Source organism: Rhincodon typus, chromosome 1, assembly GCF_021869965.1.
Source record: "Rhincodon typus isolate 14 chromosome 1, sRhiTyp1.1, whole genome shotgun sequence".
In the NCBI taxonomy this organism is placed as follows: domain Eukaryota; kingdom Metazoa; phylum Chordata; class Chondrichthyes; order Orectolobiformes; family Rhincodontidae; genus Rhincodon; species Rhincodon typus.
In genome coordinates this window covers 125,894,496-125,909,733 of record NC_063332.1, presented here as the reverse complement: position 1 = coordinate 125,909,733, position 15,238 = coordinate 125,894,496, and the positions used below count along the sequence as shown (strand labels likewise).

Here is a 15,238-nt window from a genome sequence, read left to right as displayed (position 1 = left end):
GCAACAGAAGCAAGAGAAATATTGGAGTTAGTGCATTGAAATTACTCCAAAATATCATCATCATAGAATCCCTACAGTGTGGAAACAGGTCCTTCAGTCCAACAAGTCCACACCACCCCTCAGAGCATCCCACCCAGACCCATCCCCCTAATCTACACATCCCTGAACATTACAGGCAATTTCGCATGGCCAATCCACCTTGCCTGCACATCTTTGGTCTGTGGGAGGAAACCCACGCAGATACAGAGAGAATGTGCAAACACCACACAGACAGTCCCCCAAGGGTGGAATCGATCCCAGGTCCCTGGCACTGTGAGGCAGCAGTGCTAACCACTGAGCCACCGTGCCGCATTGTTTGAATAAGCATAATATATGGGTGGTCTTTTTTTTCCATTTAAGGACCTTTTATCATGGCAGTATCTTTGGTACTATGTTTTATCATTCAATGACATCAAGTGCCATCTACTTTGAAGGCTTACCAATTGTGAAATTGTGACTAAAGGTCAAAAAGGATTAACTTGCAGTTGATCAACATTAACTTCTATGATACGTCTGTTTATTATATTTCTGATGTTTGTTTCATTCCCCAAATTTGGTATTGGTGAATTTCCTTCATTAGTGAACGAATGTTTGTCTCTTTTTTGATAATTTTCCATATTTATTTCTTGCCTTTGTTTTTTATTCATGGAATTTTTGCATTGCTGGTTAGGCCAGCATTTGTCATCCATCCCAAAACATTTAAATATCCCCCAGCCCTTGTCAGAGTTCAGCAAAGAATGTTGATATGACAGTTTCTCTATTACCCTAAATGATGCATATGTGAAAGAAGTTGCATTCAGAGAGTGCGTTCCACAAGTTCAGATATCCCAAAGTCCTTCACGTCCATAAATTAATTTTGAAGTGGAATCATTTACATGGTCAAACACACATACAACTGTTTAGAAAATGTACACATTAGGCTAAAAAAATCACTTATGTGGCACAACTACATTGATATTTTTCTCAGTAGCAAAAGTACCATGGGCCACTAACCCCTTGGGTTGCTTCAGTGCTATTTCTCACACACAGGTTGAGCAGGTAATGCCTGGCACCCCTGGCTGAGGATTTTATGTGGTTTGTGCAGAAGAGCACTGAAACACCACTACCTGAACCAACTTGCAGCCTATTTAGCTGGCAGGGAAATTGATTCAGTTAGGAATGTTTCATGTACTTTAGATAAATCAGTTTACCCCATGTAAATCTTTTATACTTACATGTATAAAAAGAATATGGAGGTATAATGAGTACAAGCTATATGAAAATAGATTATTTTAAGCTACTCAATTTCTGTAAAGATATTTTTAAGTAAATCTACAGGACACAAATATTCTGATTTGGTAGAAACCCATGACCCTTATTATTTATACAGTCAGTAAATTTATTGTGCTCATAAAGGTAAAAGTGAGTAGAACTTCCTCTAAAGTCACTTTTTAATTTGTAGGGAGGCTAGATAACAGCCCTTTTCATGATTAAATAACATAGAGACAACATGGTACTGTACATAACTGCTTGTGGATTCTATATTTGCTTAATATTGTAAATAATCAGTACACTTGTACAAGGAAGATTGACCCATGTCCAGTAGGAATAATTTTGTCTATTTTCCTAATATGTGTATGTTATCGTATTTTAACAGGAGAAAAACCATTTGAGTGCAACATCTGTGGGAAACACTTTTCACAGGTAAAATCGTTTTTCTAAAGTACACTCAGAGATACTCTAAATTTTTTGTTTTATAAAAAACAGATTTAAAACATGCAAATATCAGCACTTCGTCTGTGGTGCTGGATTGTTGCATTGATAGCTTGTTGGATTCCATGGTTTCATCTGTTCCCTACAGTGGATCTGTGCATCTTTCTTTTATGGCAGTGATCTCTGAACACTTTAACCCAGTGAGTTAACAACTGTGGGCCCTGATCCAGACCATGGGTGGGATTTTCCCAGGTCTGCGTGGGCAATAGTGAGAGAGTTGGGAAAAGCCAGCAACAATGAAACACAGATTCTCAATGCTAAGAGAAGATTTGCTGATTTTTTTTTCCCCTTACTGTTTAAACGGCAAGTTCTGAATGTTGCTAATGAGCAATGACTAGCTTATTTTCATGTGTTTGCGTCTCATTAATTGCTAAATTCACTTCATTGCTGTGCAGCCCTCAATCCCAGCCTTCCTTCCTTCAGAAACCCAACAGCACAGATTACTGACATGTATGTCAGAGCAGTTAGCTAATGTCACAGCTCACTGCTTGCATCTCTGTGCCCTCACCCAGCTCTGCCATCGCCACCGTTTCCCCACATGTTCCATGGATACCATTCTCCTCCACCCATCCTTCACACAACCAGGCATCTCCAGACCACCAGCCTCACCACATGAGGCTTTCGAAACAATAGCCTGAAGGCTGATGGGGTTGACAGGAGTAGTAGTGCTGGATTTGATTTGATTTATTGTCGACATGTACCTAAGAACAGTGAAAAATTTTGTTTTGCGAGCCGTGCAGGCAGATCATTAGCAAACAAGGACATACAGATGATGAGTTGCTTAGACAGAGCAAGGCATACAAGGTTACAGCTGCACAGGAGGTGTGCAAAGCAAGGTCAACATTATTTGAAGTTAGAGACGTTCAATTAGCAGTCTAATTACAGCAGGGAAGAAGCAGTTGTTGAGCCTGTTGGTGCGTGTGTTCAAACTTCTGTATCTTCGGCTTGACGGAAGAAGTTGGAAGAGAGCATTACCAGGATGGGAGGGATCGTTGATGATGTTGGTAGCTTTTCCACAGCAACGAGCCGTGTAAGTGGAGTCCATGGATGGGAGGTTGGCCTCCGTGATGGTCTGGGCTGTGCACACAGCCTTCTGTAGTTTCTTACGGTCCTGGGCAAAGTAATTGCTGTACCAGGTCGTTGTGCACCCAGATAGTATGCTTTCTATGGTGCATTTGTAAAAGTTAGCGAGGGTCCTTATGGACGTGCCAAATTTCCTAAGCAAGCCGAGGAAGAAGAGGCGTTGTTGTGCCTTCTTGATCATTGCATCTGCGTGGGAAGTCAAGGACAGATTGTTGGATATCGTCACTCCTAGGAACTTGACTCTCACGACCCTCTCCACCTCAGCTCCATTGATGTAGATAACGATGTGTCCCCCTCCTTATCTTTGCACCATGACACCAAGAATTCTGTCTCCTTTCTGTATTCTGACCTGTTATTGTTTGATATCCGTCCTACCACGGTGGTGTTGTCGGCAAACTGGTAGACGGCGATCATGCAGAATTTGGCTATACAGTCGTGAGTGTACAGGGAGTACAGCAGGGGGCTGAGAATGCATCCTTGTGGGGCACCAGTGTTGAGGATTATCGTGGAGGAGGTGCTGTTGTCTGTCTTCACTGATTGCGGCCTGTGGGTGAGGAATCTGAGGATCCAGTTGCGGATGGCGGAGCCGAGACCTAGGTCTTGGAGTTTTGAGGTTAGTCTGGTAGGGATTATGGTATGGAAGATGGAGCTGCAGTCGATGAGTAGGAACCTGATGTAGGTGTCCTTGTTATCCAGATGTTCCAGGGATGAGTATAGGGCTATGGAAGTGATGACCACTGTGGATCTGTTTCACCAGTAGGCAAATTGCAGGGGATCAAGGCAGGCTTGGAGGTTGGAATTGATGTGGGCCATGACTAGCCCCTCGAATCATTTCATGATTACGGGGGTCAGAGGCACTGGGCGGTAGTCATTAAGGCATGTTGCATGTATTTTCTTAGATACGTCTTCAATACAAAATGAAACATGAAGCATTAGGCTAGTCCTGACTGTTGGGCAGATTATCACAAAAGTGCAAACATGCTCTCTTTGACCAAACTTCCAACAGCCCAATAAGCAAGCAAAATGGATGCTGAAAGCATTCACAGTGGATGGAGTAAGTATTTATTTATCTGCAGTGGCATTGTTCATGATGTGATGCTCTGCTTGATGGAAATCAGGCATCCATAGGTGCAGTGATAGCATGCATCTGCCATCAAACTGCACTTTATTTGCATGTCATGCATTGACCAACAATGCACATTACAACGCTTGGTCTCAAGCTAGCATGACCACTCCATTGCTTATAACAATTCAATCCTTGTCATTCTCTGAGAAGCTGATGTGACCGCAGGTGAACCAACTTTGTTTGCCAATTCATAGACACAGTCCACTGGTCTCGTTGCTGCACAGAGCTGCTATCCTTGCACACTGACCAGTAAGTATCTAAGTACATGGTCTGTTATAGTCAGTGAAGCTATGAGAGTTTCATCTGTCCTTCCGCACGATTGTGTATACCAGGCACCCGAGAGGTCAGTTGCATGATTAAGGAGCTGAAGCGCAGACAACTGTTTGAGAAAAGTCGACATGGACCATGCTGGACCACTCACCATGAATCTCCCTAAAAATGACCATTTGCCAACTAAAATGGGAGCATTCAGCCCCATGTCTTTTGCATGTATCCCTTCAATTTCAATAGACAGACCAAGTAAATACTAGATGAGGCAAAGCTTGATCCAAGCTCCTCAATAACATAGTAAGATGAACAGATAGAGCCATAGTTATGATTGGTATTCCTAATTCATTTGATCTAGTTTATCTTTATGTCCTGACATAAAATTAGCAATCACGTTTCACCATCTCACTTTATAACAAGATTTAAACTGTTATATTTATGAGCCTTCCTGTGCTGGGATATTTCACCCCAGCAGCTTCTTAGTACCGGAACTAGACTGTATTTTAACTCTCTTTATTGTTGTTTTATTCCCTATTGTTCATAGTTAGAATCAAATTTTAAAAAGCATCCAATGGTATAGATGTGCAGGATTTTTTATTAATTAAGGCTACTAAATTGCTTATTGTTTGGAGTCTACAGGAAAACATCATCATGGTTAACTCACTAACATTCTTTTTACCTACAGTCTCAGTCATTTTCTTTATTTGAGGATAGAAACAATGTAGTAAAGCACAGCCGTTAAAATGACTTTTTTCCCTTTGAATAATTTCTGTGGAAAATTGCCTCAAGGTTCTGAACTATATCAAGGATTTACCTTTATGAGGAAATGGCTCCTCATTATGGCTAATGTCAGATAGTAAATGCAATGTGCCACAGTTAACATTACCTTAAAGTAACAAGAAAATGGTTCCAGCATGAATACTGTAAAAACAATGTATCCTTCATCTTCTGATTCCTAATGGGAATCCTAATTTCCCAACATATGGTGACTTTATGGGATCTAAATTTTTTGTGTGTTTCTTTTAGAGCTGTTCTATTTCAGTGAATTTGAATTTCCCGCATAGAAAGTAGTAGTAAAGACTTGGGGCTAAGAAAGTTATTAACTCCAATATCAGTTTATTCAAATGAAGAATTATTAGCTTGACTTGTTACCATTAGGCCTCCAATTTACAAATAGATGCTTGTCAAGTAGTTAATTCAGTATGTTTTGCACTGTTGCCCATTGAATTAAGAGGAAGCCATCAATAAATGTTAGAAGTCATGAGTACTGTTTTGCAGTTACATTTTACACTAACTTCAGTTTAATTTGGAAAGAATGGGCAAACTTGTTGGTGTAGTCCTCAGTGCTTCTGCTAATTATAGCCGTTTGGATCTCCTCGTAAGTATTGGTGGGATTTGAAATTTATGACCCAGAAATTCCAATGGCCAGATTGTCTTTTCTGCAGCGTAGACTGGAGTTGTGTGCCAGACCATGCAAAATTTCTGACATAGCTGATTGGGAAAATTTCCAAAGAAATTGAAAATTCTGGTAGTCAGTTCCCCTGCATTTGGAACCCTCCATGAACATCCCTTAAAGTCAATTTCCAAGAATGGGGCTCATTTAAGCCTAATAATACACAGGAAATGTTTGAGGATTAAAAACCTATTCTAACTCCTGAGTAGCTGTTAAACTGAACCCCTGACTCACCACAGATGCCCCTCTCCCAAATACATTTCTCCTCAATCCCCAGCACCCACTGTTTCAATGCTACTGGTCCAATATCATCGCACCATGCTCCCTTTCCAAACTGATCCTGAAGCCTCCGCAGCCCAGCAAACCACTGACCCAACCCAACTGCAGGTGGTGGAGGGTCCTTTGAAAGATTAATCTCAATTCCCCGTGCCCCCCACATTCCCAATATGAACCTGCCATAGTCGCCTGGCCATGGTCTGGGATGGAGGCATGCCAGTGTCTTTTTCCCACGTTACTAACTGGAAGTCCCAGTACGGGTGTGGGAACAGGGTTTTGATAGACCCTGTAATTAACCCAAACTACTCTCATGTGGGTCACATATTACTTGCCTGCAGGCAGCTTTTCCAAACTTGACCTTGCAGCTTAGAAGCATCTTAAAGTTCTGAGGGTCACCCTCAACCCAAAACGTTAACTGATTTCTTTCCACAGATGCTGCCAGGTCTGCTGTGCTTTTCCAGCAATTTCTGTTTTTGCATCTTAAAAAGTGGTTTGGTGGTTCTATCAGTGACTGACCACACTTGACCATGTGTAGAGGATACTTCTATTCAAAAAAATGACAAGGATAATTGTATATATATATGGTGGGAAAGTTGCCTGTTTGGGTTTGTAAATCTCTGTGTTGTCAAACATATTAACTTGACTTTCTACTTTAATTTCTACCAGGCAGGAAATCTGCAAACTCATTTACGACGACACTCTGGTGAGAAGCCATACATTTGTGAGATCTGCGGCAAAAGGTGATTGTAGCAATCTTTTTTTTAAAGTCTGGTCATGGGATACATTGTGTTGAATTTTCCTATAGCACTGGGAGCCTATGACAGGACCATTTCTGTGCCCTGACCCCAAGGTCTCGGATATGCGTTTCATTTTATGGGAGTCATTCGCTGTTCTGCTCTTAGGGCGCGTGAGCTCTGCAGGACATTATGGCCCACTTCAATGGAGTTCAAAGACAATTAGGACAGGCAATAAATGTTGGCCCAGCCAACGATGCCCACATCCAGTGACTGAATTAAAACAGAAGTTCATAAACTATGGTAGTGTTGAGAGTATTTAACAGTCACTTAGTCTACGTTTGGTCTCACCAATGTAGAGGAGACCACATCAGGAGGACCATTGATAGCTGGATTGTCAGATCGGCAGGGGGTCTGTGCAGCCACCATCAACATCAGTGGAGCAAGTGAAAAGACAAATGCCGTCTCACTATTAGAGTCATGTAGCTCTATAATTTCAATCTGCAATGGCAAGGCCGATGTATGGGCAGACAACAACCTTGCCATTTGTTTCAGAAGGATTTTCAACAGCCAGAAAAGAATCAAGTTTGCCAGCTCCCCCTGTGGAGCCACCACCAGACTCGGTGGGAAGGTCCATACGTTACTTACACTTAATATTTTTAGGAGAAGAAAGAGTCACTAGCTTCAGCAGAGTGTACAATATTTTGAAAGTTAAAATCGTTCTTTATTTTACAAAGAAAAACACATTTGTTCTTTCTCTAAGGTTTTATTCTCTATTTCAGGTTTGCTGCATCTGGTGATGTGCAACGCCATATTGTTATTCACACGGGTCAAAAACCTCATCTCTGTGACATTTGTGGTCGAGGTTTGTGTTTGAAGTATTTCACTTCTGTTTGTATGTAAACTGTTAATACATAAATTCTGACCCTTACACCAAGATCCATTGTAGAAGGCAGAGATGGGGTCAATCTAAGTTCATCATTCTGGCTTCAAAGCTTCGTAACTATTAAGGCAGAAGGAATTGGTACTTCTGTGCCTGCTTTTAATCATGCTGGAAAGAGTTCTCTTATTTTAGACTAAGTATTGAGGTAGGTGTACAAGCAGGAGGGACATTGGTGCATGGGTCGGGTTTTCCCACATGTTTGCATTTTTCTCAGCTTATTACATATTCACCAGTGGGTAAAACACCACATTTTATGACAGGAAGCAAATTATAGCAAGGCTGAACTCAAACAGGTGATCAACTTTAAAAAGCCAACTACTGTGGTTGTGACCTTGTCCCATGCAAGCCTTTGTGCTCAGGCACAAATCCCTGGAAACTAGGCTGGTCCTCTTATAATTCACCTGACCTTGGATCCTTAAAATGTGTAAGTCTATTTTAATTGATATTTTGGGCTGAGGTACAACTCTAGTTGCAGTCAAGTCCCTTCGCATTTCACTTAGACTTTGGGTGGCATTTATTTTGAACCAATTGCTGAGCATATTATTCAGAATGCCAGCTATTGCAATCAAACCAATGAGTTTAGTTAGTTTGTGTGTCATGACTTTTCTGTTCTTATTTCTTGTGCTTCCACACCTAGCAGTACATTACTGTACAACTCAACAGTACAAATAGAGGAGTTTCTGCTTGTCAGCCAACCTATCTCTCAGAGGAGAACAAACACACCTTTCTTGATTTTCTTTTTTTCTTTTGGCCACGTGCCTGACCTCTCCCCTTCCTGCCATCATTACCCTGGCAAGCAGTAACGAGCTTTGTGGAAGATCAGAGTTGTAGAGCTAAAGACAGACTGTGGCTTGTTTCTACTGGAGTTTAGAAGAGTGAGGTATGATTTGATTGAGGTATATAAGATCCTGTATGTTCTCAGGACTGAGATGAGGAAGAATTTCCTCACTCAGAGAGTTGCGAACCTGTGGAATTCTCTACCACAGGCAGCTGTTGGGGCCAGCTCATTAGATACATTCAAGAGGGAGATGGATGTGACCCTTGCAGCTAAAAGGATCAAGGGCTTGTGGAGGGAAAGTGGGAATGGGATACTGAGATCGCATGAGCAACCATGATCATATTGAAAGGTGGTGCAGTCTCAAAGGGCCAAATGGCCTACTCCTGCACCTGTTCTGTATGTTTCCATGTTTCTTGAACAGGTGGAAATAGAAAGGATGTTTCTTTTTGTGGATGAGTCCAGAACCATGATGCACAGTTTTAAAATTAAGGGTTGTCCTTTTACGACAGAAATGAGGAGAATTGTTTTTTCTGAGAGTTGGATAGCTTTGGAACTCTGTGCCTCAGAAGGCAGCGGAGGTGGAACTGTTGAATATTTGGCGGCTGTGGAGTAAGGTGTGTCCTGCAGCCACTTATGAAATCAAGAAGCCGTGGTTGGAGCAAAAAGTGAAATTTATCTTAACTTTGTATGTATTAAATTTTTAAATAATTTATGTAATTAAAATGGCACCAGATTAATTATTGCAACTTATACACATTTTACTGCATTTATGAAAATACATGTAACAATAAATTACTTTACTATTTTTACGGTAGTGGTACATAGATTCCTGTTTGGTCAAGGAATCCAAGGTTATCAGCGGCAAATCGGAATGTGGAATTCAAAACTCAAACAGTGTAGCCATTGAGGATCTGAATGGCCTACTTCTGTTTCTCGATCATACATTTCCTGAGTGCAGAAAATTAATGGACCATGCAAATATCTTCATGCTCTTACTTTGGGGGGAGTGGCTTCACACTGGGGAATATGTTTAACAGAAATTTAGGAAGGCATAGTTAGTTGAACTGTGAAATAAATAAATCATGTGTTACAGTAATAGATTCTGATCTTATAACTCGTCTTCTGTCAGAAAATACAAGGGTTGATGGGTTTAATAGAGGTGATCAAATAAGAGCAGCCCAGAAGTAGTATATGAGCTTACGTACAATTTTTCCTATAACGCATTGATTCTATACTCACTTGCTTGTTGCAGCACTACTTGATGCTAAGAAACCAATCAAAGTCTTTGAATATTTGTGTTGCAGTATGTAGCTATGAATCTATTAATTCTAACTTGTTAAAATTTTAGGTTTCAGTAACTTCAGTAATTTAAAGGAACACAAAAAGACACACAGTGCAGATAAGCTGTTTACTTGCGACCAGTGTGGAAAGTCTTTTAACATGCAGAGGAAACTTGTCAAACACAGAATCCGTCATACAGGAGAGCGACCATATAATTGTTTAACATGCGGTAGGTTCACTGTTAAAGCATCTAGAAATATTTGTGCTTTTACATATTTTCAACAAAGTAAAACATCGTCAGTTTACCATGGCTCAGGAAGCTTTATCAGGCATTAACTGAACCACACAAATTAAGTGTGGATTCTGGTGGTGCTGAATATTTTACTTATTGCTGTAATAAAGTATTGAGCAATATAAATTATGGTCGAGGGTTTTCTTTGATTGGATAAAGAAGGGGGTTTCTTAATGTACTCCATTTTAGATTCTGATGGCACACACAGGTATTCCCAAAACTTAAAAAAGTAAAATTGTGTATTGGTGAGTTTTTGGGCTTTTTTTACAAGGTACTTTTTTACAACAGGTAATGAAATTTTACTTTATAAATATAGGCTGTGTCCAATGATTACAAAAATTGAATACCTTTATCATTCAAATACTTCAGTCTACTTCATTTTCCTACAAAGTGATCTTATTGCAATATCTTTAATACTGTCCTCAGGATCATTTGAAATACTTATAGAAACTTATTTGTCTGAAATCTTACACATATATAATTGCTTGAACTCAAGACTATCCGGTCAAATTTTCATAATGTATAGGAGGATATATATATGTCTGATCCTGCAATAAAACAAAGCAAAACAGAATTCTTCAAGATTAATTCATTGAGGGAATTCTATAACAAAGCATCCATTTCCTTTAAATTTGCGATGTAGTTCTGCAAGTGCTGAAAACCTTTCAAACAAGTGATCATTCTTTCCTTCATGATCTGCAGCAGTCTGTATCAGCAGGTTCTTAGATGATTGGATAATATGTTTTATTATCAGACTTTAAGTGTAAAAACCCACACTCATAGACAAATATACATATTTTCAGATACAGTCAATAGACAACAGGATTCTATATATTTCATGTTAATTCATTGAACACCGTAGAGTAAACACTGACATTTTTAGAAGAAATTTTCCCTGATAAGTTACAGAACACTGTATACTTAGCAGATACCCTTGTGTCCTTTTTTTTAATTTGCAGGAAAGCGGTTTGCAGGTTCTGGTGACTTGCGTCGGCATGTCCGAACGCACACTGGTGAACGGCCGTATAATTGTGAGACGTGTGGCAAGTGCTTCACCCGTTCTGCTGTGCTGCACAGACACAAGCGAATGCACTGCAAGTACAACGGAGACCATGACGTAAGAAATGAAGAGATTGATAGCTCTGAGGAAAACTATCGAGAACCTGCAGAGCCAAGGTCACCAGACTCTGAGCCGCTCAGCCAAGCTATGCAAGTTGCACTATTGCCAGTCTCTCCATTAGACAAGCTTCATGGTGACCCAGAACAGCCTGAGGCATCAGCAACCATGCATGAAAACTCTCATTCTGAATACAGTTCTTTGGTTCAACAACAAGTGGATGAGCATCAAAACAAAATGGTATTGAGTCCTGCTAAAACTCACAAGCCTCAAGCTTCCCATCATCCTAATGTTCATGCTGTTGACAGTAGTTCAAGGTCTGAAGAGCCCCTGCCGTCTCAGAACCCCTCAACTGTGCGATCATCAGTGACGAGTCTGGACATTCACATTAACGTGCCCTTTGGAAATCACACACCTAGTGTTTCATATCGAACAAATGAAGGACCATTCCTCTCTAGCCTAACGCTGTGGGGTTTGGCAATGAAAACATTACAAAATGACAATGAATTAGATCAATGACAGATTATTATCTTAATTCAGCTAATATAAGCAACTGTTGGAATGCACTCGAGTTTATTTTTGGCATAATTGCTGAGAGGGAGAAAAAAGTCTTGTGAAATGTATTTTTGTAAGTTTTAATAAATGCAATCTTAGATATTTATTAGAATCTAATCAGTGGGATCCACACAATACGTGGTCGTGCATCTTCTTATAAACAAAATTAACTATCTTGAAACACAAATGCTTCAGCAGCTTGTTTTAATGTAAAAGAACAAGTTAATTGCAATGATCATTGACCTTTATCAATCACTTACTTGTGGCGTTGCTTGATTCTTTGATTCCTTATAATCCTCATTTTGAGAGGTAAAGTCAGGTATTGTGAATCCTTAAAAAACGTTTCATGGAGTAGTTTTCCTTTTATACATCCATTACACCAGCTCCCTTTGGATCAATATTATTTGTCACTGGAATCAGCTGAAATTTGTAAATATCACACAAATCTGATCTTTTACGTTACAATATTTATAAAGGCTTTTAAGAGCTACTTTGTTAATGTTGCACACTTATTTGGTTTTGATGGTATGCAGTGCTAAAAGATTTTTCTGGTTGCAAATGCAAGTCCATTAACATTTGTGCATATTTTGCATACCTTGTTCCACTTTAGACCTGCCGTATTTCTGGATAGCAAACTCCAAAAGTAGTATCTTCAATCATCTAAAATTGTTATCTTATGAAAAAAAACACTGTCCTCGAGATAGGACTGAATAAGAAAGATAAATTCTTGAAGCACTATACCTTGTATCCCTCTAAAGGTCTAGATTATACAACCTGAACAGTAGCTCATTATTCAACAGAAATTCACCAGGGCTCCTTTGACAACACCTCGCAAACATATGACCTCTACCACCTGGAAAACAAAGGCTGCAGGTACATGGGAACATTACAACTTGCAAATTGTCCTCCAAGCCACAATTACCTGACTTATTTAATTGATTGATTGATTTGATTTATTGTCACGCGTCCCTAAGTACAGTGAAAAGCTTTGTTTACGAGCAGTATAGGCAGATCATAATAAGCAAGGACATACAGATTGTAGGGTAAAAAAAAACTTGGACAGAGGCATACAGGTTACATCACACAGAGTGTGCGCTAAGCAAGATCAAGATTAGAAGTTAGATAGTCCATTCATCAGTCTAATGATGGCAGAGAAGAAGATGTTCCTGAACCTGCTGGTGCGTGTGTTCAAGCTTCCATATCTTCTGCCTGACAGAAGAGGTTGTAGGAGAGCATTGCTGGGGTGCGATGGGTCTTTAATAATGTTGGCGGCCTTTCTACAGCAATGGACTGTGGAAATGGAGTCCTTGGATGGAAGGTTGTCTTCCGTGATGGTCTGGGCTGTGCACACAACCTTCCGTAGTTTCTTACAGTCCTGTTCAGAGCAGTTGCCATACCAGGCTGTTATGCACCCGTTAGTATGCTTTCAACCAGCGAGGTGCCACCACCAGACACATATTCCTGTCCCCTCCCTCGTCCGCCTTCCGCAGGGATTGTTCACTCCAGGACACCCTGGTCCACTCTTCCCTCACTCCCAACACCTTGCCACAACCCCACGCCACCTTCCCCTGCAACCGCCGAAGGTATAACATCTGTCCATTTACCTCTTCCCTCCTCAGTATCCAAGGCCCAAACATACCTTCCAGGTGAAGCAGCACTTTACCTTTACTTCACACAATCTAGTCTACTGCATTCGCTGCTCACAATGTTGTCTATATTGGGGGAAATGAAGCGTAGACTGGGTTTCAACTTTGCAGAATATCTACATTCTGCTTGCAAATAAGACCCTGAGCTTCCAGTTGCCTGCCACTTTAACACACCACCCTGTTCCCTGGCCAACATCTCTGTCCCTGGCTTGCTGCAGTGTTCCAGCAAAGCTCAGCTCAAGCTGGAAGAACAACACCTCATTTTCTGCTTGGGGTTTCTGCTTGGGGATCCTGCAGCCCGCTAGACTCAATATTGAGTTCAATAATTTTAGGGCCTGAACTCTCCCATGTCCCAGCCCCCTAGTCCACACACCAGGCCTTGTTCTCACATAGCCTGCCATTACACACTGCCTATTGTTAGTCACCAACAGTCCCGATTAACAGCTATTTTTTTCCCTCCTAGCCAGATTGTTATCAATTCCTTTGTCTGCCCAACTGTTCTTCTCTGTCTTTGGGCTCTATCCCCATATATAGTTTACCCCTTACTCCCTCCCCACACTCTATCTTCTGCAAGTAACCTGACAATTTCCTGGCTATCATCAGTTCTGAGGAAGGATCACCAAACCCGAAATGTTAATTCTAATTTTTCTTCACAGATGCTGCCAGACCTGCTGAGCTTTTCCAGCAACTTTTGCTTCTGTTCCTGATTTACAGCATTCACGGTTCTTTTGATTTTTATTAAGAATCTTATAGACCCTGGCAAGTAGGAAAGATGCAAGAACAGCAATTTTGGTAAAATAGACAATAACAGCTACCTAAAGACAATGTGAAGAGAAGCTTTCAAGCATTTTCAAAATGAACAAAATTATTGGGAAAAAAAGGATGGGCTGGAGGTACTTGGATCCTTAGAAACTGCCAAGTGCTATTGTCAGTGAAAATAAAGGGATAGCTAATGTGATGAATAATTATTTCGCAATAGTATTAAGCAAAATACCAGTATCAACACTGAAAGGGTGAAAAATTCTCAGGACCTGCAAATTTCTATCCCAGGTTTTTTAAAGAAACAGGTGAGAATATTACTGATGTCCTGCCTACAATCTTCCAAATTTGTCTCTATTTGGGAAATGTTTCAATAGAATGTAAAATTTTGCATGTCACTTGATTGACTAAGGAAGTTAAAAGGAGGGTAATTGACTAGTCTAATATTTGTTGTGGGGAATTGCAAGAGTATAATGAAGGATAGGGTGGAGAATTGCCTCGTAAAATTTCAGTGAATCAGAGTCCAACAGGGTCAGAAGTCACACGACACCAGTTATAGTCCAACAGGTTTATTTGGAACCACACAAGCTTTCAGACACAACCCTTTGTCAGGTGCAGTGAGAGAGCACATACACATATAAAAATCCATGGGATGAATCATTTCATCCAAGATGCTTATTTATTTGCAGATACGTTCTATTTTGTTAAAAAAAAACACAATTTGTAGACACAGTCAGTCAGTGTGGTAACTTATAAATTCCAGCTTTCAGGATAAAACCAGCCTGATTTCAGGTTAAAACCCTGAGACAGATTCTGAACAAAGCCTCACACCTACAATTCAGTGTCTCACCTGAGATGTCACCTTTTGGATATTCCTATGGCTCTGCCTGATTGTTATTACAGCACAGCACTGACATTGACTTTATAAACACTTTACGCATCGTCTTAACACTCTTCGTCACCTGCAGAGACTTATTATCTGACACTCCATTCACACCAGTTGAATGATCTTTTGATCTCTCTGCCTGTAAACTCTCTGCCTGTGTGTTCTGCTCTCTCACTGCACCTGAGGAAGAGGCAACGCTCTGAATGTTTGTATGATTCAAACCTGGTGTCGTGTGACTTCTGACTTTGTCC

The 15,238-nt window shown here is 40.5% G+C and overlaps 1 protein-coding gene across 1 annotated transcript; it reads left to right on the top strand.

Annotated features, from left to right (window-relative positions):
* The first annotated feature begins 1,613 nt into the window (after positions 1-1,613).
* zbtb49 (zinc finger and BTB domain containing 49) lies at positions 1,614-12,095 on the top strand. Its single transcript, XM_048606275.1, has 6 exons — positions 1,614-1,620; positions 1,676-1,722; positions 6,663-6,736; positions 7,513-7,595; positions 9,800-9,961; positions 10,984-12,095. The coding sequence occupies exons 1-6, from the start codon at positions 1,614-1,616 to the stop codon at positions 11,658-11,660; spliced, it is 1,050 nt and encodes a 349-aa protein (XP_048462232.1). The 3' UTR covers positions 11,661-12,095.
* The last annotated feature ends 3,143 nt before the right edge of the window (positions 12,096-15,238 follow it).

What these genes read in the sequence shown, in the direction of transcription:
- zbtb49 (XM_048606275.1), top strand. An exon ending in TGTGAGATCTGCGGCAAAAG is followed by an intron (nt 6,737 to 7,512) that starts GTGATTGTAGCA and finishes TCTCTATTTCAG; the next exon opens with GTTTGCTGCATCTGGTGATG. An exon ending in ATATAATTGTTTAACATGCG is followed by an intron (nt 9,962 to 10,983) that starts GTAGGTTCACTG and finishes TTTAATTTGCAG; the next exon opens with GAAAGCGGTTTGCAGGTTCT.